Source organism: Pseudochaenichthys georgianus, chromosome 14, assembly GCF_902827115.2.
Source record: "Pseudochaenichthys georgianus chromosome 14, fPseGeo1.2, whole genome shotgun sequence".
NCBI lineage: Eukaryota > Metazoa > Chordata > Actinopteri > Perciformes > Channichthyidae > Pseudochaenichthys > Pseudochaenichthys georgianus.
The window spans coordinates 5,700,861-5,727,934 of NC_047516.1; the positions used below are offsets into that span (position 1 = coordinate 5,700,861).

Below are 27,074 nucleotides of genomic sequence, written 5' to 3' on the forward strand. Positions count from 1 at the left end.
CGCGAAAGTGAGGAAAACTCTGATGTGAGTGTGATGTTTCTACTCCGATTATTATGCGGTTTGTTGTTGTTTCACGTAGCAGTTTAACAAATAAACACTCATACGGAAGACGTTTAAAGGAAGCTTTACCGATAATTGTGTGCATTTAGCTTATTTCAGTCGTTTTGTGCTTCTCATTTAGTCTTTTTATTTACACTTAAGTTATTGTTGAAGGTCCAAGTTCGTATGTCCCAGACAGATGAGAGGGGGAAAAAAAGACAAGTAATCTTTATCTTGTTCTTGTTCATCATCATCATCATCATCATCATCATCATCATCATCATCATCATCATCATCATCAGGTAACTGCTCCGACAAAAGCACGTTTTTTAATCAGAATCCTTAGTTCATGCCCATATTAATAAATACAAATCTTAAAAAAATAATAATTGTGTCTTATGAGGCACACCACTTGATTACCGATATATCGTAAATTACTTTTACAAAATATTTTACTAGAAGAGTGTAATGTTCTTATTTGTTTAAGAATCAACACGGTGTCTTATTTAAAACAAATAAGAACATTACAAAGAGTATATTAGTTGTTTCCACATCTTCAACGTCCTGTATTTTAGTGTTTCTTTTCCATTTTATATGAATATCTTCAGGACAAATCTGCAATCGATTTCACATTTCATGCGACACAGTTACTCCAAATTGTATTTATGTTTTTACTTACTTATACTCTACCATCAGCAAAAAAGGTTACCTGACATATTCACACTGTCTAATTATTATGTATTTGACCCCCCATTTAAATCATTTGGTAAATAATTCCATAGTTTAACTCCAACTACAGATCAATCAAATCAATTAAGCCTTGTATAATTACACTGTACAACTATTTATATTAGATTTTATTACAGATTGTATGTTTTTATATAAAAATAGTAATACAAATGGTTTTTTTTGTGTCACCTTAGCTCTGGCCCGATTGAACACCAGCGCAAACGCTTGGTGTTGAGAAACTGTATTGGAAACTACTGGATTATGAGGAAAATGTAACTCTTGAAGTCTCTTCTGTGTCTTTTTTTGTATCAAAGTTTCTTAGGAGCAGACCAAGATGGCTCTAAGAAAGCAAATACTCAAGGATACCAGCGACATTCCCTGTGGAAGCCAACAGGTAGACAACAACTCACAGGAGGAGGACGACGACGACGAAGAAGACAACAATGTAAGAAAATGTGAACATTAGTTAGAATTAGCTGAGATAAATACAGGTTCATATGTCTAAATCCAGCGTCACTGAAGCAGTTTTTAATAGTACATTAGCAGGTGGAGGTCGGGGATTAGACAATGTTTTTATTGTTCATTTACGTTGCAAGCAACTGTTTTCTACCCATATTTTCCTGAATTTAAATTAATAGTTGGATTAAAGCTTGACATTTTTCTCTGCAGGTTTCCTGTAGTTTCTATTTTATCTTATCTTAAACACTCTTTTAAAAAAACAAGCAGATGTGATGATTCAGTTGTGGCTAGATAGTCAATTGTCAGTGGTGGTTTTTATGATAATTTGCATGCTAAAAAAAGACAATGAGTTACACCTCGGAAGACACAGATCCACAAAACCTAAGACTTCCACGAAATGAACAGCACTAATTCTGTTTGTTTGTTCTTCCAGGAGGAGCTCTCATCATCACTTCTGTCGTCATCAACAAGAAAAAAACACAAGATAGAGAGGGAAAACAAATCCAAACAAGGTACATCACAGTTAGGGTACCAACGTCATTTCAAAAACATTGAGTGTATGTGCGGCGTAAACACTGAGTAAGATTGAACAATTGAAGAATGGCAGATATAAAGTGAATTGAGCTAGAAATTATCAAAGAATTGAAACACACACATGTTATTACTGTGACAAACAAAACAAAATACTACTGCTACTTTTATTTTTCTTAAAATTATGGATTTTTCACATTATCTTGTAATAACATTCATTATTGAAGCTCCTGAATCTCTTTGAGATTGCTATGTCATTCTCCAAATGGTCATGTATATCGACAAAATTAAGAATCTAAAACCATTTTCTTTATCAATATGTGATTAAAAACAACCCTGACTTCTGACTCGTGTCTCTGTTGTCCTCAGAGATGACAGAGGAGGAGATGATGGACTTGGCTCTGCGTCTGAGCGAACAGGAAGCCAGCGTCACGGCGCTCAGACAGCAGCAAGAGGAGGAGGCCATGATGAAAGCTATCCAAGAGAGCGTGAGTAAAGAGGAGTTTTTTTAATCCTCCCTTTTATAAAGGTTTTATACAGAGGAGGGAACCTTACATAAGTTTGAATAAATACATTCATAAATAAAATAAATAAATACAGCATAAGTGAATAAATGTGGAAATAAATAAATACTGGAATAAATAACTAAAAGAATAAATACATTTGGAAATAAATAAATGAATAAATAAAAGTTGAAACGGAACACATATTATTATCTTAATATTTATGTTCACTCACTTCATCTAACAGGGAAAGACATGCAGAATTTACTAGAAGCTGTTCCTGTTTGTATCTGAGGATGAACAGAAAACTATCATTGTATTATTTTAGTTGGATAATAATAAATGACTGGGAAGAGGAATCAATCTTTGACACTAATTATGTCAATCTAGTTGAAATAGCTAATCTAGGATTCTAGATAATTATTTAATACCTATTTGTCTTGTTTGTTTCTCACAGATTGTCAGTCAGACACAACCCAGCCCGGTGTCCCAGAGTCAGAGCCTGCTGGACAATGCAGAGGCTTCACCCGGCGTCTGCTCCCGACGGAAACTCCTGTACTCAGGCGGGAAGACGGCGTCTGCCATCGACCAGGGAGCGTCAGCGGACATCCGCACAGCAGAGACCGAGCTGAACCAAGGTGAGTCTGTCATAGGGATGCCAGCGATTATTCGATTATTCGCTACAGTCTCCATAATCGAATATTATTTTTAAAAATCGATTTTATTTATATATATATTTTATTATTATTTATGTGTTTTTTTTTTTTTTTTGGCTTAGTTTCAACCAAAATATATATAAATATATATATGCTAATAATAGTAATAGTATTAATAATTGTAAATGGCCATTGGTCACACCACCAGTTTGTTTTACTGTAAACTTGGAGGAAGACTGTGTGCAGAGCAGACTGCTGCTGCAGCACGCTACACACCGACCCCACCCCCCTCTCCCTCACACGTGCGACTAAAGATGAACAAAGCGGCAGGTAAAAAGAGTTCCTCGTGGAACTACTTCGAACTTACAAGTCCAAAGGAAGTTAAATGCAAGCTCTGCGAAAAATAATCGATTATTATTCGCCAGGGCTGCCGAATAATCGATTTTGCTCATGGTCAGTTTCTGGCAACCCTAGTCTGTCACATTACTACAGAACTACACTCTATTGTGCATATGACAAAAAAGCCTTTGAATCTTGAATCAATGTAGTCACAGAAGGAAAGTCTTTAGGGTTTATTTAAAGAAATCACAGCTTCCAAATCCACACGTCACGTGGCGGTCCACTACCAACTTAACACTTATCGACACTTTAAATTGGATTTAGTAGAATAACACATTATCACACAATCACAGGGTTGAACGCTTGCTAGTATATACAACCGTCTTGACAACACAAACATTTACTATACATATTTATACGTCTAAATGGCTCTTACAGTGAGTGTAATAAGACTTACCATTGCGATAAAGTTGTGTTTTTATTTTTTATTTTGAGATGTTTATATTTGATGTTTGTGTCTGTTTATTTTGTACTCCTCTTCATTTTCACATTGTCTGCAATGCCTTGTTTACATGCTACTGTAACGAAAATATTTCCCAAATTGAAATCAATAAAGTTTATCTTATCTTCAAACATGCTGTATTGTATTTCAGGAGCCAAAGGAACTGGAGGTGAATGTAATACCTTAAGAAAAAAGTTGAAAAGGAAAGAAGGAAGCCCTCTGCTGGAGATGCCAGATTTGTCACAGTCTCAGAAAATCTCCGCTCAGGATTCCCACGGCAGCTCAGACTGCCTGTCAGCGCCTTTGGGCTCCCCACAGGTCGGATAAACTCATTTCTACCCTATTTATCCTTAGATCCGTTTATTTGGTTATCTTTTGGTTGTTAATTCAATTAGTAATCTATTCCATGTCAGAAAACTTTGCTGGTCAGTTTCTAACGTCCTTAGCTCATGTCTTTAAATGCCAAACTCAAAAATATACAATTAAGCAATTATAATTCTTATAATTTAACATTTCTCATCACAAATATCCCAGAACACAATGATATTTTTTGCCCAGTTTCCCCACCGTCCACAACCCAAAGATGTTCTGTTACTGACAATGAGACAACTCACATTAGAGAAGATATAGACACAAATCTGAAATACATTATCAAAATATTTCACTATTGGTTTTCTTTTGATGGGACGAAATTCTCTTTTTTAGCCTTAGTTTTTTTATTATTATTGCCATGACAGTTTATCTTCTTTGACTGTTTTTATGTATCAGAATCTAAATCAGCATTTCTTTAGAAGTCCCGCATCATGGAAATGTACAACGTTATAGCAAAAGGCAAGCAATAATAAAATGAAGACAAATAAGTACTCATCCATGGCTAAACAATTAGTAGCATCATTTAAACAAGTAAGTGTACATATTAAGGTTTGAGATGCTTTAAAATGTATGTTTTGCACCTAGAAATTATTATGTTAGAATTCCTCGTATGTTTTAACCTACTTGGCAATAAACCTGTTTCTGATTCTGAATCAGAGCTCCGACTCGACCCAGATCGAGGACTGCCAGCCCCCTAAATCCCCCGTCTTCCCCTCGCCGGGCTGCAGAGCCAAGGTCCTCGTCCCGCGGCTGAGCCAGGACCTGCTGCAGACCTGCAGGAGCTCAGGGTTTGTGTTGTGCTCTCAGGACACTTTGACCTCTCCACACAAGAGCCCGACGTTCCCAAAGAGCCCCAAACTCTCCAGTAAACTCTCCATTAAGCTCCCACTGTGCAGGAGTCCTCTCTTCTCCGACCTCGATGAGGGAGACGATGGAGAGTATTTTAAAAGTCCAGTGTTTGGCTGGAATACTCAAAACAAGACGTCTGCAAGTGCCTGCAAACCCCAAGACTGTAAATCGGGGTTCACGTTTTCCTCCCAGGATAGTTTAACCCCCTCTGTGAGGTCCACTTCCTGTCCGCCCAAGAGCCCAGTATTCCCAAGATGTCCCGGCCTTCCCAATAACCCCCATTCCTCGGAAAGATCAGCAACCTGCAGGAGTCCTGTGTCCTCAGAGTCCGACGGAGGACAGGCAGAGCAGAGTCAGGGATTTTGTAAAAGCCCAGTGTTCGGCAGGACTGGACAACGAGAACATATGAATGTTGATGTGCAGACACACTCCTCGGGTTCAGGAAGTGAAGGGAATTCAACCCCTACCAGGGATTCGTCTGAGAGTCTGGTGAGTTCAGGCGCAAGACAAGTAGGACGGAATAATGTGAATCCTCGTAGCTTCATTTAAAAAAAGAAAAGAAAAGAAAAACATAATATTCAATTTACCGACAATACTTCCAATGAATGATGTCGCTTAGGAAGCTAAACTTGGCTCGTCATTGTGACTCTTACCCAATAAGCAGTCGGTACTGAGGTTAAGTTTCACAATGTTTGATACAGAAAATTATACAAACAATAACCAAAGTAGAAACATACGGTCAACAAAATGATCCGAACCAAATCACCTTCTTTTTACAATCACACAACAGGTGGAGTAAATACCTTAAACCATACCCAGGGGCCTCATTTATAAACGGTGCGTACGCTCAAAAGATGGCGTACGCCAGTTTCTACGCAATGTTTGCTATTTATGAAGAAAAAAAACTTGACGGGAAAATGTGCGGTCCTCCACGCAAACTCTGACCCATGCGTAGCACAAAAACGGGAGAGACGAGAAACTGCGACACCGTTGGCAGAATGGAGAGAAATATGTGGAAATAATACCATAAATAAAATGTTACCTCTCATTCATCATATATGAAGAATTCATTTTCACAAATTGACTAAAGCCAATCTTAAAATGATTTAACAAACGCCTGTTTGAGACTCCTCAGTGCACACAAAAACATAACTTGGAGAAATAAATAAATACGGAAATGTTATTGATCATCACCCCTCAATTATGTTCTCTTGTTAAGAAATGTATTCTCATAAATGATGCGGTAAGAAGAAGGACAGAATTACTTTAAACTGACGCCGTTTTGCATTTCTATAGGTTGTAGATACGAGCATGGTTTTATATACTACCATGTTTAATCATGTTTTATGCCGTTTGCTAAGACTTGATAAGTCGCTCGTAAAACACAGGAGGTATGGAAACTAAGAACACCATATGTGGTAGATTGTACAGCTAATATAACACAACACATTAGTTGTATTTCCTTTTACTGGTGGATTATGGAAATATAGTTGCTGATCGACAGCTGGAACACAAACCACCAAATACAAAAAAAAAAATTCAGATCCAGTCGTCATGACTCCACTCCGGAGGGATTCCCCGATCATTTCTTACAGTTTCTCATCAAGGGGGGGTCTCCTGTCCCCGGTACAAACACACTGCCTGAGGAATGTTAGGCTAATGTGTATTTATTTTTGTCATGAACCTTTTTCGGACCACTATTTATTTTGGCGACGATCCGACCTCCATGCTGCTACTCTGGTTCAAACTGCATCCACCAAACAATATGATTTATCTCCAGCTCCCCAAAATAACCAAAATCTGACGGTGTTCTTTTAGCTGTTCTGTCGTCATTTCCTGCTATCTTCTTCATAAAGTCAGTCAGAATGAGTGAATGAATGGGCGTTTCTTTGACTATTTATAGGCAAATATGGCCGTTAAGTGAAGCCCGCAAAAGCTGCACCGCATTTCGAGTTGATTGTGATTTATAAAGGGAAACCGGCGTAGTGTTTTTTGAATCGGAAAATGTCTGTGCGTATTTATTTGCTTTGTCCTACATAAGCAACCTTCCCACGTGAATCCTACGCAAGACTTTATAAATGAGGCCCCTGGTGACAATTGCTGGAAGTAACTATTTGTGGTGTAAACAAATGATGATAATAATTGAAACAATCAACAACGGCTACTCCTACATTTTAATTCTAAAAACAAATCTAATACCACACTGGGACATTTATTTTGTCCCACATTTATTTATTTTCATCGTGTTTCAAAGCTGTGTTACTGCACAGTTGCAGATAAATATACAGATACACTATTATCATTAGATTCATATTATTTATAGGATTAGATTTCAGTGGTTGATTGTTTCTGAATATTTCCAATAACTCCGGAGCGTACAAAATGTATTTAGATAGATGTTATCACAGCATTCTTTTTATCTAACAAAATCGACTTCTTTCATTGGTTGGTTGATGTTTAGCCTTTATTGGTGAAGCTCTAAAAAATACTTTTATTATACAGTGATAAATAACTAATAAAAGGATTACTCACTATCAGCTTCATGTCAGCAGCAAGTGGTCCTGCTGTAGAGCCTATTTTTGTTTGGTTTATATTTAAATACTGAATTCAATTGTATGGGTATCCTCGGGTTTAGATGAAAGTGTAATTTGCTCTTGTTGTTTTAAAGTTGTAATATTTAAACATCTGTTCTGAAAACTTTTTTTTTTTCTTGCTTTTGAATATAGGACAGCAATCCAGACCAAAATCCAAATCTCAGGTTGAATATGGCATTTCAGTCAGGTACAGTGAAACATCATTTGGAGGTTTATTTTCCTAAATGCTTTTTAATGTCCGGTCAGGAAAAGTCAGAGCCTTTTCTTCAGTGGCTCTCTGTTTTGTGGTTTCAGATAACGCAGAGCATGAAATATGTAAAGAGGGAAACTCGGCAGAGTCGGCGCTGACCAGCGATATGGTGTTACTCTGGTCTGGAGAGGACGACGACGTCACGGTACAGAGCCTTCCTCCCTGTTGCAAACCAGAATTCAAATGTTGTCCAAAATATATAGACTGTATATAAAACTAAAAGCTGTGTTATCAAATACGTACGATTAAACTTTATTTGGTGGCAAAAGCTCTCTTTTAATAGTAAAGGTCGCTGACCCCTGTACTAGAGCAACAGATATGTATTCAAACGTGAATGAAAAGTCACCATTTCTCACATCCATCCCTCCCCTCCAGCCGACGGGGTCTCACAGCCCGGTCTTCCCAGAGGAGAGACCTCTTCATCAGGCAGAAAGTGAGACCGCCCCCCCGAACCATGTGACCGCAGCTTCTCCAGGGACGAACAGCAGGTAGAGGAACAAACAACCTCATGAGAACACACTCTTAGCTTTTAATGTAACTTAAGCAGTCAGACACATTCAGTGAGTAAAAGCATTTAAAGAGTTGAGGGAGGTCTCTTTACAGTACCATAATGCTTTATTGTCTGATCAAGTCTAACATTTTTCTGCCATCACAGCAGCTACATTTGCAACATAAACAATGACAACTAGTTAAAACAGTAAACAAGGGAACAGACATTTAACCAACCAACATAACATCACTAAATACTGTTGAAGACCCTTTATATTTCATTTAAAGATTGACAGGAGTGCTTTAGTCTAACTTCATTCAATCGTAAATCTCCAATTTTATGGCAACAATTCATGTTCGCTGTTCAGGACATGGCTGGGGTCATAGACACTTTTATTTGCAAGCCTCATTATATTATAACTGTTATGCTCATTATAACTCTGTTTGTTCTGGCACTCAGACCTTCTACCTCTCCCACATCAAGCGGCCGTCAGCAGCTTGTAGCCACAGAGCGACGTTTACAGCCAATCAGCAGTGAGCCTGCAGAGGGGCCGACAGTGAGCTACTACTGGGGGGTTCCCTTCTGTCCACGAGGCCTGGACCCAGACAAATACACACAGGTGAAGATTTGTTTAAAAGAATAAACAGTTACAAAGTGTTATTTCAGGACAGAACCATCGTAATAGTTACTGGTTGCATCTTAAATGTAAGGAATTATTGCTTTTCTCTGATTTCGTAACTTGGGCTCCACAAGTGTCATTTGTTTTCATTCAAAGCTTCTACTGAGGTTGCTAATGACGTGGCCAAGTTTTATGCAACACACTTTCCACATCACAAAACGTTTATAGGTTGGAATATTACCTCTATCGCTGGTTCTGTAACTTATTTTGCTTCACCAACCATTAAGCCACAAGAACCAACTAATATGCAGTTAACAGTAGCGCTAATCCTTATTTTATTTGCAGGTTTTCTCAAAATGTTGTTAAAATTGGCACTGCTCATGCAATTCATGCTTTATTTTTCTTTCAATATATTTACAATCTTCTAAAGTTGTATGGAAACTCATTTGGCCTTTTTAATAAAAATGTTTTACTGAATTACAGAAACAATAAAAAAGCATTAGCATTCGATATCGATTTCTCACTTTCACCCATCCTGCAGGTGATCATGGCTCAGATGGAGGTTTATGAGAAGAGTCTGAAGCAGGCACAGAGGTTCCTGCTGAGGAAGGCCGAGTGGGGGGGGGCCGTCCTGCCACAGCCGGAGGTAACATAACCATCTTAACATGAGTCTGTAACGGGTGAACTTATGGGCTTTATTATTTAGTTACTGGGTAGGATCTTGAGCCAAACAAAGGTCTGACCCTGCTACATTTGATGCTATATATTATATGCTTCAAAAACAGTAAGCTAAGCTTTATTTAGTTATACAGCAGCTTTCACACAAATATGCAAAATAAAGTGCTTCAAATTTAGAAAAAACAAACGACAATGGATACAACTTGCCAATCAATGAAATGTACAAAATAAATGTGTAAGAGTCAATATAATAACATTTAAATAAGAACACCATGGATCATGAAATATATCTGATGTTTAAAACGGTACGTTGTGAGTCGATTAACAAACATTTTTCATTTAATTCCATAGAAATCCCCTTCACCGGAGTCAGCTCCTGAATCACCTCCACAGCCGGTTCAACGACGGTAAGGCAGCTCTTCTAATACGGGGATATTTCTCTGATATAATCCTGTTAGCCATCACAATCTACAGGATACAACTACCAAATGTAAAGGGACACTGGGAGGTAGCTCAAATGCTTGTATTTTTGTACTCAAAGAATACATTGAAAGTGTTCATCTCAGATATTTAAAATAACAAACACTGCGTATACATCATTATTTCCAGTCTTTGGAAAAAAGATAGACATTCAATGTCCATCATTACGCCGGGTTACGTATTGTAACCCTTGATATATTAACACAGGCGAAGCCCTCTACTGGACTCTATGTGTACTACCTTATCATGCCAGCATTCACCTACTGAGATTTCTATAGACGTAGCCGGCCCCGGGGTGGGCCTACCTGAATGCGTGCGTATCTCACTTCTGTATAAAAGGAGGCCTCGCCTCCTGACCATCATCCTACACCACTCTTCAGCGAGCGGTATAGGACAGACAGTGCCCCAAGGTAGAGGGCTCCGCCTGTGTTAATATGACAAGGGTTACAATACGTAACCCGGCATTATATCTCTCACAGGCTCCGCCCTCTACTGGACTCTATGGGTACAGTGGGCGGAGCCCCGATGTATGCACGCACTGTCGTCCAGCACACCGTTCTACCTCACTGTCCCGGCTTTAGCAGCCGCTGCGCCTCACTCACCTCTCCCTCGGTTGTAACTGTGGAGAAGTCCAGGCTGCGGCCGATAGAGCACACCCTGGCGCGCTTGCCTCGCAAAAAAGTGTGCTCGAAAACAGTGCTGAGGGCTTCCCTGCGTCCTATGCACCCTCTCTCCTGAGTCCCTAAAGAGCACGGGGAGAGCGCAAGTGCCCCCTATGCCCCCACACTCAGACACTGACCCCGAGTGTGTACGGACTATAGCTAGTAAATTATGCTAAGTTACACATCAATCGTTATGTACTTTTATATTACGCTGACATCAGGATCTAGTGATATCCAAGCAACAGAGCTTCATTTAGCATGATACTTGTGTGGGTTGTACATGAAACCACTTGGTAATATATAAAAATGTATATGTTGAAGCCTGTTATGATCAATTGTGAGTTAAAACTTTATCTAAAAAGTAAAGCTGATGATGGATTACTGTGGTGGAGTTAAAATAACAATAGCCTATTTCTTTTTGAAATGTGATGGAGTACAAGGATAGTAACTGTGATTATTCATTAGCCCACAAGTAACTAAAACAATTGCAAGTGCAATAAGAAGCTACAGGAACGTTAATCTACGTCGGTAATATTAACTTTATTTAATACAACATTTATGGTACAAGATTTAATCATACAGCCCATGTAGTATAATATTTTACAAATGATGAATTACAGCAAACATGTGCAATATATCCATTATTACAGCTCCGTGGGCTGGCAGTAAGGCGATATGGTCCGTTGTTATTGTGCATCCATGGGTAAAGAGAAACTCATCTAGTACTAAACACGTAACTTGAACGTGCCGGGCAGCGCGGTCCCGTGGGTTAGATGTGCGTTCATAATGCAGAGGGAAATAACTCTCAGAATAACGTTATTAGCACATTTTTACAACTTGAGGAATGAATGTTTTTAATAAGGGCTATACAAACGTTCATACTGGGTAGTTTATTTAGTTTAAAAAAAAATATCCAACGAGTTACAGACCACTCTTTCCCCATGTAAGTCAATGGGGGAAAGTGTTTCCGGGCCCAGCAACCTAAAGGAAGTGTAGTACCGCCGTTTGACCAGCACGAATATTCTCATCAGACTCCGGCGTACTTCCTGGGGGCTTGGTCAGGAGGCGAGGCCTCCTTTTATACGGAAGTGAGATGCGCACGCATTCAGGTAGGCCGGCTACGTCTATAGAAATCTCAGTAGGTGAATGCTTGCATGATAAGATAGTACCCATAAAGTCCAGTAGAGGGCGGAGCCTGTGAGAGATATAACTTTAACTTCTGTGTGAAGCTGAATTATTTATAATACTGACCATCAAAACCACATGAAAAGTTAGTAAAGTTATGCATGCTGGCATTTTATGGACTCTTCTTCACATTATTTTCCAGTTTTAATGCACTTCAGAATCGGTGAACTATGTACAGATACTAGGGGTGTAACGGTACACGTACCCGTACCGAAATTATTCGGTACGGGCCCTTCGGTTCGGTACACGTGTGTACCGAAGTGTACCGAACGAATATAACGTTAAACGTAAAAAAATTGAGAACGTGAACAACTTCTTGGAAGTAATCTCAGGTGCTGCGTCGCAGCATTCAGAGTAATTTGCTCCCATTGTGTTCAACGCGTCATTGAGCGAGCAAGTCAATTCATTGGACGGGCTGGTCAGAGGGATGCGTTCAAATGTAGTCAGTAATTTGAGGAACTGTCGAAATGGCGAACGCAGATAAAGTTGAGCTCGAAATCCTCCAGCATCATTGAAGTCTCCGGTTTGGGAACATTTTGGTTTCGCAGTTACGAACAAGGATGACGGACAAAGACAGGTGGACCGAACCAAAGCTGTTTGTCGGCATTGTTCAACTAAAATTGGTTACGCGGCTGGCAATACATCAAACTTGCACACTCATTTGAAAAGGCATCACCCGAACGTGAATATCACCGGTACCAAAAGACTGAAGCGCAAACCCAACTCCCGCTAGCATTTAGCCTCCATCACTCGCAAAAACTTCAGACCGAGCCAAAGCTATTACAAATGGCAAATATCCTTATGTTGCCATGTTAGCAAAGCGCTACCTGGCTGTATCTGCTACCTCTGTCCCAAGCGAGAGGGTGTTCTCCACAGCAGGAGACGTTGCTAGTGCCAGCAGATCTGCCCTTTCGGCAAGCAATGTGGACAAGTACATCTTTCTTTCAAACAACATGAAAATACAATGACAAGCAAGTCATAATGTCAAACTGGCTGCTTAGGTACTAGCAGCGCCATATAGATAGAATTCTATTCTATTAAATGGCTCTGGGTACTAGTACAGTAAAGTTCAAATACAGATTATTTCAGTTCATCGAAAAGCTGCACCTTAATGTTTATTTTCTTATATTTATTTGAGTGAATATTCATAGTTTAATAATAATTAAAACCCCTAAACTAATAGTTTGTTTTGTGAGTACTAGTACAGTAAAGTTCAAATACAGATTATTTCAGTTCATCGAAATGCTGCACCTTAATGTTTATTTTATTATATTTTGTATTTATTTGAGTGAATACATTATTCACAGTTTAATAATAATTAAAAAAAAATATGTTATGTTTTGTGATAATTTTTTCTGCTGTACCGAAAACGTACCGAACCGAACCGTGAGCTAAAAACCGAGGTACGTACCGAACCGAAATGTTTGTGAACCGTTACACCCCTAACAGATACAGTAAGTATTTTTGCCACTAGATGTCACTAGTTAATAATTGTCAACTCAGTTCATCAGACCAAAGTAAAAACGTATCTATCAAGATGATTGTTTGGTTTGAAGGAGCGTTTTCTTTTTGTGACACCAACATTTTTTACATGCGACAATACAATTGAATTACATTCTCACATTTGAAAAGCTCGATGTTCAGCATATTAGTTTAAACATTCCATACAATGGTTAATCACTGATCAAACTAGTTGCATATTTAATGTTGAATTGTATCGACATTTGGGTGCCATTTTGTCCAGAGAACACACAAAATGATGAAGTGGAATGGGTGAAGTCATTATCAAACCAAACAACGTTTATTTATTTGGTTGCATTTCCAGGAGTGGCCTCAGACTAAAAGGTAAAAAAGTGTTTGAAGAAGACGATTTCTGTCCAGCCGAGGCAGAGGAGGCGGATGAAGAGAAGCAGGAGGAGGAAGGAGAAAGTAAAGAAGAAGAGAAGGAGGAGAAGAAGGCAGAAGAAGGAGGACATGTAGACACTGATGAGGACTGTGAGGTTTGTCCAGGTACGGAAGCTCTTTTCTATTGACTATCATTAAGGAGCTTGAAGTTGTTGTCATGAAATGTGTATATGTTGTATTTGATCGTTAATGAGAAGAGTGTTTTTTTATTTTCAAGCGAACAAAAGACTGTTAAATTCTCACCAGGCGAGTCTGCTGTTTGTTTGGCTTCTCCTGTGATTATTTTTCGCATGCACAAAAGGCCTTTTATTATGAACCTGCTCACAGTCCTTTGAATCTCTTGTTTGTAACAACAGAAACCCAGCTGAGTGGCAACGATGACGACAGCACGCAAGATCTGATGATGGGAACTAGCGCTGGGGCAGCGGTGAGATTAAATACCTAAATCTGCACGGCAACACGAAAGTGTTAAGAGGTTTCTCAACTTTGTTTCATTAACTCTTTGGTTTTTAAACATTGTGAAAGAGACAATTGACAACAATAGCATTAAGGAGGATGTTCAGATTGGGTTCATTCACAACTCAACAACCTGACATGTTATTCCTGCTTCACCCTGATACGACAACATAGTTTACCTGGCAGGTTTTTTTAAAATACAATGTAAAGATTAACTTCTTTATTAGAAACATGTGTCTGCACATCACAGAAGATAACCGCACAGAATACATTTAACATGACAACAGCTATTTTACCACTTCTTCCTCTTCATATAATGACAACATTTGTTCCTATTTGGATTTTAGTCTGAGTGTGAAATTAGTCCAGAACGGCCGGAGGTCGAGGTGATTCTCCAGGTGGATTCTCCAGCCGAGGCTGAGCGGCAGGAGGAGATGGAGGTGGAAGGTACGGCTCACAGAATGTTCATAAGAAGCAGATGTATTCACTTTGACATATTTTTCCTGTTTGCCTAAAATGTTGACTTTCCTTCCCCTCTCTAAGCTGTTCTCCCTACATTTCAATCCCCGTAATTGTTAACCTTGATCCAAATAAAGGAATCAATCATCAGGATTAAAATAATATTTTCGTTGGGTCCATTGGGTTTTGCTCCATTTTAGAGTTAAATAGTGGGAAATAACAAAATATATATATTTATAATAGCACAACAAGTTAACAATATATACAGTGGTGCTACTTATTTTGAACCATGGATGTGTACTAATCTGGTTTTATAACAAACTATGCATGTGCTTGCTTCTTTATTTAGTCTACTCTTCTTATTTGCCTTTTTATCTGCACCGCCCTTTGCTGTAACACTAGGGGTGTAACGGGATTGGAGCGCGTTGGTCCCGTCAGCTCCAATCACAGTCTTCGGGGGCGGGCCAGGAGATGGTTAGCCAATGACAGCAGGGCAACCGCACAGCTCATTTACATAACACATTGAAAACAGAATTAACAGGGCCGGGGAGGCGGCGGCCGTAACAAACGGTATCCGTATTCGTCCTGAACCGTCACGGTTCATGCAGTGACACAACGAATACGCCTTTTTTTTTTTGAGTGGGGAAAAAAGTCTGTCACTTAGGGCAGTAACAACTACACTATATAATCCAGGGGGCGGTATTGCGCCTAAAAGCTGTTTGCCAGCCGCCCTTAAACAACAAATGAAGAACAAGAAGAAAACATAACAAAATACAAGAAGAAGAAAAGTTAGAATGGCGATTTCAGATAATAGTCCAGCAGATATGTGAAATAATTGTGCTTTTGATGATAAAAACATGAACATTGGCACACTGTTAGACCTAAAGAAGATTTTTGGCTATAGGGCCATCGCATATTTGTCCAATGGCGCCATTGGTTGTTATTTTACCAGTAGCTTAGGATCTAGACCACCTAGGATCTTGATTCTCAGCTGCCTTGAAATCATTAACAAGTTCCTCCCGTGTAGTTCTTGCCTGATTCCTCACCTTTCTCATGATCATCAATACCCCACGGGGCGAAATCTTGTGTTGTTGAGTAATGCCCATTTTATTTTTTTTCATTTCCAAATAATCGCACCAACAGTCTCCTTCTCCCCAAGCTGCTTTCTGATGGTCTTGTAGCTAATCCCAGCCTTGTGCAGGTCTACAATCATGTCCCTGTGGTATAATCTCGTTATACTCTGTGTATAATGACAATAAAAGGCTTTAACTTTTTAACTTTTTTGACAGCTCTTTAGTCTTGCCCATGGTGGAGAGGTTGGAATCAGATGTATTGATTCTGTGGACAGGTGTCTTTTATACAGGTAATACATTGATATTAGGAGTACTTTCTTAAAGGAAGAGGACTTATTTAACCGGTCTGTGGGATTCAGAATTCTTGTATTTTGCAAGGGGATCAAATACTTATTTCCCACAGTTAAATGCAAATACATTTTTATCTTTTATATAATGTAATTTTCTGGATTTTCTTTTTTATATTCTTACTCTCACTGTTAAAATAAACCTACCATTAAAATTATAGACTGTTCATTTATTTGTAATTGGGTGAATACAAAAAGGGATCAAATACTTATTTCCTCCACTGTAGGTGTCATACTGGTCCTGTCCAAGTTTCTCAATCTGGTTCAGAGTGTCAATGACTGCTGCATCTGCAAGATCTCTAGTATCCAATACAAGAAGATCTACAATGCTCTTTTCACAGCATGGATTGCCCATGTCTTCTATAGCACCAGTTAGTGCTTTAACATCTTGTGCAAATGCCATTTGTGCATGTTTGGTCTGCTCATGGTGCTGGGTGTCAGTCTTCTTTCTCTTCTCAGTGGAGGCCTCAAACTCTCCAACCACACGTGCCATCTCGGGGCCAGACAGCATCCATCGTCGCAGAACTGCAGGGTTCTCTGTCAGGCCTACAGCATCACTATCACCTTTCACAGAGGCATTGTTCTGCTCGTGGGCCTTGTCAATGGCAATAGCAGAGAAACTGCATGTCGTCTTCTTCACAGCCTTTCCTTTCAGAAACTGCCCATGGACATCAGGATGGTTATCTTTCAGCACAATCATGTCACGCAAGTGGACTGGTGTCCATCCAGCATAGTGGGTGTGTCCCAGAGAAAGGAACCAAGGCACAATCTTGGTCAAGGCATTTATGTAGAGTAGGAAGTCAGCCTCTCTTATTGATCGCACATAGATCATCAACTCTATTTCCAGCTACAGGATGATAGACCAGAAGTGGAACTGGGGACATGACACTGCTCTTGTCCACCCGCTACCCCTCCAGGAGGTTGCCAAGTACCTTGAGTGCTGCTATCTCAATGTGAAACCTAACAAACATCACAATAAAATGATCTTCACCGTGAGTTGCTGGCCAGCTCCACTGGGTTTGTTTTGCCACAGCGTATAGAGGTTGATCCAGAGTAATGATTGGCATCTGACCAGGATTCAGAATCTCCAAAATACCTGCCTTACCACATCCATGGAATGACGAATCATGGCCACAGATTTGGCCTGGTCGTAGAAGAGGGGAAGTGAGTGTGACAGTGTTCTCTGGTATTGTATGACCGCACTAGCAGCCAGGAGTCAGTCAATCAGGCACGCAAGCAGCAGCTCTTCACCCAGAAAGATATAACAATTGAAGTACTCCCCCAACATAAGCAGCATTGATTCAGCACACAAAGAGAGCTGCCTTCCAAGCTGGTCACTGTGGGGACAGAGGATGTTTGCAGCCCCTGAACTCTCATCCCCAGGTGACTGGATTCAAAAAGGGGTGCAGTGGACAATTTTCAAATGTGTCAAGGCAGCAATTCCTTGCTACTGTGGGGGACTGTGTTTTCAGAACTAACTCTGCATTTAGTTGAAAACCTGTATTATTACATATATATTATGTAACATGTATTACTTCACCATAGGGGTGTAACGGTATCCGTATTCGTCACGGTTCGGACGGCACATGTAGTCACACGACGAATACGCCTTTTTTTTTTACAAGTGGGAAAAAGGTCCGTCATTCAGGGCAGTATCCACTACACTATTTATAATCCAGGGGGCGGTATTGCGCCTAAAAGCTGCCAGCCGCCCTTAAACAACAAATGAAGAACAAGAAGAAAACACAACAAAAGGAACAAAATACAAGAAGAAGAAAAGTTAGTATTGCGATTTCAGATAACACACAGGAGCTAGAACCCACCTGCTTCTTTTAAATCAGCTGTGTGGGAACATTTCGGGGTTCCGTATAGACTACAATAACGATGGAGTGCGAGTGGTGGATCGGACGAGGACGGTGTGTCGGCGTTGTTAGACAGCGTTGCGGTATGCTAATACATGCCAAACATGCTAAATCATATCAGAAGGCATCACCCAAATTTGCCAATCACCGGAGCCCGGCGAAAGACAACAGCAGTTCAACAGCTGATCCCCGCGGTTTTTAAGGCTGCGGCCCCACGAGGACGAATTCGGTCGTTTGCGTTACTGTTTAGTGTCATATAGACCGTTCGGCCACACGAGGACGACCGAATATGGCACTAAACGACTGAGGAAACGACAACGGGTCCCAAGGTGGATAGAAATGCATACGCCACTCTCTGGGGGGTCAAACAGCTCCGTGTGTGAGCCCTATACGAACATTTTCAGATCACTGATAGTGATTGCGCAATAGCCCCGCCTCTCCCCACCTCTTCTGCTCACCTCCGCTTACCCCGCGCCAGTGCTGAAGTGTTTCGCCACCAACAACAACAACAATGGCGGATCGCAGAGTTGCTATCGTGCTCCGGACGCTATTGACCATGCTACAGTTGTTTGTGCAACATCTACAGCAATAATGATGAGGCAATAGCCCCGCCTCTCCCCACCTCTGCTGCTCACCCCCACGTCAAAGTAAACTGCACCCTGAATTCAGATTATTTATCTTTCTCTCGCGAGTGAAGTCTAATCTGACAGGACGGAGACACGCAGCTCTGCTCACCTGCAGCTCCTCCCTCTGCAGCAAAACACACACTTCAAGTCAGATCATCGCCCTTAGCTATTTTAATTACCTCTCAAACTCCCTAAACTAGTTATAAATATGTTTATTTTTACAGTCGGCCGGGTCACTGATTACTGGATGAGCTGCTGCATGAGACAGACACTGACGCTGTCCGAAGAGAGGGAGGAAAAAGAGAGGCTCCGTGTATTTTATCATTATATTATATAGAGTCGTTATTCATTTGTTTTAAAGCTCAATAAATAACAAAGAAGACCTTTGACCGGCACTTTTATAATTTTGTCCGGAAGATTTAAACTTTAATACACGCTGACTGGCGAAAAACTCTGCCCGGTTCCCTCGGCCCCCACCGCGGAGAATAAACAGAAGGGCAACCATGACAACCTTCTTCTTCGCTGCTTTTGTGGAGGAAGTTACAGCGCCACGTAGAGGCTCCTGCATATGTACTGCAGCTTCTCCAGCGGTTGGAGCTAAACGGAGCGGTCTCGTGTGGACAGACACTATCCGGATAATTATTGCATGTGGACGGAAGCCGTTTGCGATTGCGTTTGCGTTAATCCTATGCGTTTAGCCGTTTTCGTCCTCGTGGGGCCGCAGCCTAAGAAGCCAATAGACATGAGAGCCGAGAGACCAAAATAAATAACGGAAGCTATTGGCATATATATTTCAACAGCAATGCGCCCTGGAAACACTTTCTTATTATTTATTATGTAATATTTTCAAGACATTCTTTTTAGTTTTACAGCTTGATGAAACCTTTTAGTTTGACAGCCATTATAGATAATATGGCCATCTGAGTGTGTGGTACGGTTTGTGGTTTGTTTTTCACTGTGTAATACAGTTCATTATTCAAAATGTTAGAGTTCCTTATTTTTCAACTGAAACTTGCACTACTGTTCAAAAATAAATAACAACAAATCTGGAATTATGCATTTGGAACTTTCTTTTTCTTGTTGTACCGAACCGTGACCCCCAAACCGAGGTACATACCGAACCGTGAATTCTGTGAACTGTTACACCCCTATGTAACACTAACCTTTCAAGTAAAGGATTCCTGATTTTTAAGGTACGTGTCTTTAAGAAGATAATCCTTAAAATGAGTTTGTGACTTTTTTCAGCCCCAGTGGACAAAAAGACGATCGTCCCTGTTAGCAGCAGCGATGTTGGAGGACGGCATGAAAAGAGGACAGAGGAGCTGGATCCAGATGTTGAGGAGATAAAATATCGGGTGCTTCAAAGGTCGTCGTCTCCTGAACTGGAACCTGAAGACAGAGTGGACTGTCCCATCTGTCAGAGCTCCTTCCCGCTAACGCAGATCGAGAGGCACGCTGCATACTGCGACGGAGAGGAGGGCGCGAGGAAGCCGGAAAAAGACTGTTTCCAAGGTGACAGAAACTATATTCTGTTTAACACACGAGGTCTCTTTCAATTTTTTTAAATTATATTCTGAAGCCCTCATATCAGCTTTCACTCAGGTAAATGCAGTTCAAAGGGCTTCACAGCTGGCTGACAAGGAGCTGAAGCACCCACACAAATATATTACATTAATATTTTAGTAAATATAATAATTTATAATAATTTCTGCTGAGTAGGAACGTTTTTGTCATTTGTTATTCATTTTTCTTGTGTTTATCACATTTGAAATATTGCTAGATATTCATGACATACATTTACAACAATATCACATCGACTTGCTCTTCTATTTCAAGCCCATCTGTTTAAATGTTTTTCTGGTATGTCTATGATGTGCAGTAACATTTATAGTCAATGTAATCTGCAGTTTTAGATGAAAAGGGAACAGGTTTTTTAATGCCAGAACTTCTTTATCGTCGTGTAACTGTTAACGTCTTGTTTAAAATGATGTGATTATTGATGCTTTAAACAACCCCTTCCTCTCCTCTCTATAGTGTCATTGAAGCCTCGTAGGAAGAGACCAAGGTTAGCCGAGGCGAGTTCTGCAGAGACCGGCGAACCCTCCAACACTAGCATTAAGTAGGTACGACCTGTGTGTATTTACAGGGACAGCTCAGTGTTTTCAGACACGTTGTTGTTTTCTGACTGGGTTTTATTTTCCACAGGATCCAAGAGAAATGTTACATCTGTCAGAAAGCTGTTCCCCTGAGAGACTACAGCCGACACACAGAGCTCTGCATCCAGAGGCAATCCTCGAATTGTCAATCCAATGCAGCCGTAAGCACACACACACACACACACACACACACTAGGGCTGCTCAATTAATCGTATTTTAATTGCGATTACGATTATGGCTTGCAACGATTACGAAAACAACGTAATCGAAATAAAACGATTATTTTTTTATTATTACTTTTCTTTTTTATAAGTTTTTTTGTGGGTGTTTCAGTTGAATTATACTTAAAGTTCAGGGTAATCAACTGTTAAAAACATACTGTTCACATTTTTTTTTTTCAATAAATGGATGTTTTCAAAGTCAATGGATAATCGCATTTAATAATCGCAATTACAATTATTGACCCAAATAATCGAGATTATGATTTTTGCCATAATTGAGCAGCCCTAACACACACACACACACACACACACACACACACACACACACACACACACACACACACACACACACACACACACACACACACACACACACACACACACACACTGCAGGTCACCCTTGAAAAAGAGATCTTTTGATCTCAAGGGGCTTCACCTGGTTAAATAAAGGCTACAAACAAACACACACACCCAGAATATGATATACAATATGATTACATTTCAATGGTTTGAGATGCAATAACATGCAACTAAAACTTTTCATGTATTGGATCTGACCAGTTTTTTGACAATATATATTTCTCATATTTCTGACCTTCAGAAGGGAAATCTGCTGTTGGCTCTGGAGAAAACAGAGAGCAGAGATTCAGGTGAGTCTGAAATTATTATTATTTTTTTAATCATACATTTTTTATTGCAACATCTTCAATTTATAACACAGTACAGAAGACAATTCAGGTTACACAACATTTTGGATTAATTCAATCCCATCCCTCTATCCTACATCCGACCCACCTACCCACACATAGCCCACTCACCCATTTTAGCTAAATGCCTACGTCAGCAAACCAACCTGCTGATGTTGGGTAAATATACAGGCTATTGTTTAGAATCTTAGTTTAGCGCAGTGGTTCTCAAACCTTTTCTGTCAGGCCCCCCCTTTGGAGAAAAAAAAAAGTCGGGCCCCCCCCCCCCAACACAAATAGTCAGGCTCAGTGGCGGCGCCAGAGATTTATTTTGGGGGTGCTGTGGGGTAGCTTGACGTTTCATAGAGGGTGCTCCAACATTTAGGGTTTCCCATTAATGCACCGGGCGCTACAGAGGAATTTTCTACTGCAACACTCCCAACGCAAATACACAATGTACCCGCGACTGTTGCAATGAAGGCTCGATAATCAGCTCATGGCATATAGGTGTAAGCAGGGGTAAAGCGCTATTTTTATAGGTGGTGTGTGGACCTCACATAGGGGGGTCCGGGAGCATGCTCCCTCGGGAAGATTTTTAGATATTGAAGTTAAAAGCATCAATCTGGTGCATTTTGAGAGCAACATGAAGAGATCTATGGATACATCTCTCAACACCCATTTGAAACTGAACTGTAAACAGATTTACTATTTCTTTATGGATATTTTACAAATCACTCCCCTTTTAAACTTTATTCTTTTTTTACTGTCATATAGTATTTCATAGCTGTTTTTCATTTATTCTCTTATTTTTTTATAACTATAATGATCATATAAACGTGTGCCTCGGAAATAATTGTTTACATTAATGGTGACCAAAACATTTGAGACCCACTGAGATAACACTGAGAGTCCTTTAGCTCTGAGTCTCTCAGTCTGACCGGAGAGGACTCTCCTCCACTTTGTTGTTGAAAAAACTCCTTATATCCGTTAGCGTAGCTCGCTAGCACCAGAAGCTAACAACAACGATCTCCGGTACCGGTGCGCTCTCTCTCTCTCTCTCTCTCTCGTGCACACACACAAAATGGCTCGTTCCACACACAGAGCCGAGCTTTAATGAAACACAGAGACCCAGACGTAATAGTACTGTATCATATTATTTTCAATCAATAATTTTTCAAAATATGATTTTTTTTTTTTAAATAACCATTTTTCCCCCTGGTCTCTCGCGCCCCCCCTGTCATGCCTCTGTGCCCCCCACTTTGAGAACCACTGCGCGTGTAAGCATGCTAAACAAATTGGGCTTTTCAGTGTCTAGTTTATTTCCTCGAGCTCCATAGTAAAGGTTTTTGGTAAGAGAAACACAACCTTACTCACCTGAAGTCAGAAACTGAGTTGGAGCTTTAACTATACATTTATCAACAGAAAATGTATCTGCACACTTCTTGATAGTAAAATTATTAATCTTTTAGAGTTTTTAACCTGTAAAATGTGAGGATTTTGCTACTTCTCTCGAATGTATCCAGTTGAAAATGTAATATCTTAAAAAACAAAACGATGTGAAGGCGTCAACTTGTGGTCTACCAGGCGTTATCAAGACAAAATACAGTAATACAAAATAAAATTGTCTGATCAGTTTATAATAAAGTTGATGGCGTAGCCCTCGTTGATGACCCATAGCAGAACTTTAATATTCTGGTTAACACATCAAACTTTGATCCCATGACCTTTTTGTATCTATCTGATCATTACCTACAGCGAGAACTAAAAAAGGAAAAAATCAGCAGTAAAAATCATCGGTAAAACATTTGATTTGTTTCTTATTACTCTGGCTTCTTGTTGTTTCTTCACAGAGGCCGTGCCATCTGGATCCAAACTCCCACAGAGGTAAAGACATCCTATTCAAAACAGTTTATGAATCAAGTTACATTCATCTTTTTCTTATCATGTGTATGTATTGTGAATGAAGAGGGCTTGGATTACTAATCCCTTTGCACAGATTCACATATAGAGATGTTCTACCTTGTGACCTCAGAGTGGCTCTGTATGCTAAAAAGTTAAGGCCCTTTTCAAATAAAAACAAGTTCATTAGAGCCAAATAAAACAAAATGTAATGCACCTCTGTGACATTTGACTGATATAAATAAGTTGATTACTAAGATGAAAACACCAAGCCAAAGATATTCATATCACCAAACCACGTTTTGAGATGTTTTGTTGTATGTTTGTTCTCTTTTAGAGAAGTCATAGACCTGAGGGATGATGAAGAGGAGGAGGAGGAGGGTGACAGTGTTTCAGTGCTCAGGATCAGTAACTCTCCCATCAGATCCTTCACTCCCATCTCAGAGGCCACCGGCTGCCTTATCGACTTCAAAAAACAGTATCGAGGGAAGAAGCCGCGCCAAAGAAGAAAATGAGGATGACCTGACTGAAAAAACTGGAAACCAGAGCCTTAACTCAAAACCCATCAGGTTGGACATGACATTACGACTTCCTGATGTTACATATTTATGCCGGTAACTGAATACAAACTGAGCATTTGGATTGTTTTGTGCCACTAAATGTTACGTTTGTTATGTTAAAGGTGATTCAGACTACCTCTTTATGAATTGAAATATTTCCCTTTGAGTTACTTTGTACGAGTGGCTGTCTTGACTGTATGATTATTGACTACAGCATCATGTCTAAACCCCCGGAGTGTCAATCAGATACATAAAAACATGATTTTACTGGATTTCAACTTTGAATGAATATGAAACTAAATAATTGATTGTATTCTTTGTTTCACCACTTTAGTCAAAATATCTCAACGATTAGATGGACTGCCATTAAACTTGTAAATGTTCTCCACAAGATGAATCTTACTATTGATGATCTTCTGAAGTTTTCTCCGGTGCCACCTGCAGGTCAAACACTCAAGTTTATGCCAGGAAAATGCAGCACAACATTCAACATATTAGCATGCTGTGTTGTTAGCATGTAAAGGTACTAAATTGTAATCCGCCTAATATTAAATGTTACAAATTAGCATGTTGCACCAAAATGATTGACAGACATTGATTGGATATTTACCGTGCTTACCGGACACAAAAGCACATGCTAGCTTTTTTGTTAGCATTTTAGTTAACAGTAAGCTAATGCAAATATTATAATGTGTTACCCTGACTTCAGATCTATGAATCACATCTGATTGATGGCATGGCAGTTGCCAACCTATTTTCTGTTCCTTCTCCTCTTAAGTGAGAAAGTATTCAATTATACAGAAATAATTAATTGAGTCTACATCAGAATAATTAAGGCAACACAAAATTGCAATTAATTCTGTTTCTCAGGTTGTTGGCATGCAGTTGTTAGATCCTAACATCTCTCAACATGTTAAGAGCTCGGTCTGAAGAGTCGGAAATGTCCTAAAATGGCCACCGTATAGAAATGTATTTACGTTACAGCATGACCTTCTTTCTGCCAAGAACCTAAGGACAAGCAATACACTTTTTTAGAGCTAAAAATAACAAAGTTGGATCGTCACTTTTTAGTTCTCTTATAAATGTTAATGACACTTGCATATAAGTATTATCAAACACAAACAACAGGAAAAGAAAAGTCCTGACTGCATTTCTTTGACAAATGCACACCTCTAAATGGATTAGAGAACGCCACTATTTGAATATTTTGTGTTGTCAAATTTTGAGATCTGTTAACACATTTTTTGGGATTCAAACGTACTACCTGAACGTCACCTGCTCTCAATACGATTTAAACATGCAGTCCTGATGGTTTACATAATATTAACATGGTTTCTTTTTAGGAATCAATTTCAATCTGTGGTAATCAAATCTGCACATAAGCGTCTCAAAAATGTCTCCCCTTTCCTGTTAAATTGTTTAGATCAGAGCAGTTTGCTTCACTGCGGACCATTTTTATCACACTAAATATTTCCTGCCGAGTTGATGGATATATAATTTACTAGTTTCTTTGTGTCTTTGACTAAATGCTCTGAGTATCGGCATTGAATACTGTAACAGCACTTAAGAGTTACAATTGTAAGTTGTTGGAAGTAAACTCAATGTAACGCACTGAACACAAGTTTGTTAATTGTAGAGATAATACAGGAGATGCTACGTGGTCATTTTGCAACAGAAATGTACTTTTTTTCTTTTGTCTTATACACAGATAGTGTTTGTCTGAACCTTCAGTGTGCCATCGTTACATTTTACTTGCATTTCCTGTGAGACTTTGAAGCAATACGGGGACACTCAGACTGTTTTGAAAGACTCTGTCACAATGGTGGGTTGCACCAACTGTGCCAAGGTTTAGGAGGATAAACTGTTACCAAGTCGACTTCAAATAACGGATTGAAAGACGTTTATGCCCTGAATTAAAAACATTTTATTTACAATGTTACGGTCAAAAGTACACACACATTATCAGAAATAAAAAAGAGTGTCACCTTTAATGCATTTAACTGCTGCTCTTTTTTTAACTATTTACTATGGATTGTTTTTTATTAAATAAAGATTATACTTCTGGTTATTTACTCCGTTAATGGACGGATTATTAAGTGACCCAGTTACCCCTGTTTTTAATGTTTAGACAGATTCAGAACAGATTTCTTTTTTTCTTCTGACTTATTTCTCAGAACTAAAAAGAAATGTCACATGTGACCCTTATCGTCTTCTGTAAAAGGCTATAACTACAATAATTTATAGATTATTATGTGGTGTAAAAAGTATTGGAAAGGTATAAAACCTCTGAGAAATGTTCAAATTTTACTGTGGAGTAGTGCGTTGGTGTTCGGATCAGGGGAGCACAGGTTCAAACCCCACTGCAGTCAGCATGTCGTTGTGCCCCTGGGCAAGACACTTGCACTTCACCCCAAATTGCTCCTGTGGGGATTGTCCACAGTATTGAGTAAGTCGCTTTGGAGAAAAGCGTCTAACAAGTAACATGTAATGCAGCGGTTCCCAAACTTTTTCAACTCAGGGCCCACTTAAGAATCACATTTTTCGCAGCCCACATTCAACCATAAACAATACGGAGGCTAAATAAAGTTCTGATTGGTCAATTCAGAACATGTGACACTTTGTTGATCCAGTAGTACAGACCGCTGTCAAGGACTGTAATGACCGTTGCTAAGGAGGATCGAGAAAGAGAAAGGAAAAAAGGTTACAAATAAAACAATCTCAATAATGAAATGTTTCCATACAAATCATAATGTTTTGCAAATTATTTGGCGGCAAAATATTGAATTTACATTTACACCCTTTAATATTGCTTTTAGATGAAGACCGCACACAGTTAATAAATACAACTATTCTTCTTAATACATATTTTTAAAAGTCAATCAAGGA

The 27,074-nt window shown here is 39.5% G+C and overlaps 1 protein-coding gene across 1 annotated transcript; it reads left to right on the forward strand.

Annotated features, from left to right (window-relative positions):
• On the forward strand, positions 1 to 26,988 carry uimc1 (ubiquitin interaction motif containing 1). The gene is made up of 22 exons (XM_071205396.1): positions 1 to 24; positions 1,091 to 1,213; positions 1,661 to 1,739; positions 2,128 to 2,246; positions 2,719 to 2,899; positions 3,910 to 4,076; positions 4,788 to 5,468; positions 7,706 to 7,760; positions 7,868 to 7,968; positions 8,199 to 8,311; positions 8,773 to 8,932; positions 9,474 to 9,578; positions 9,962 to 10,017; positions 13,763 to 13,947; positions 14,199 to 14,269; positions 14,646 to 14,745; positions 19,911 to 20,177; positions 20,700 to 20,784; positions 20,871 to 20,982; positions 21,645 to 21,693; positions 23,580 to 23,613; positions 23,966 to 26,988. Exons 2-22 carry the CDS (start codon positions 1,103 to 1,105, stop codon positions 24,141 to 24,143), a joined length of 3,009 nt encoding a protein of 1,002 aa, XP_071061497.1. The 5' UTR covers positions 1 to 24; positions 1,091 to 1,102; the 3' UTR covers positions 24,144 to 26,988.
• Positions 26,989 to 27,074: the final 86 nt, after the last annotated feature.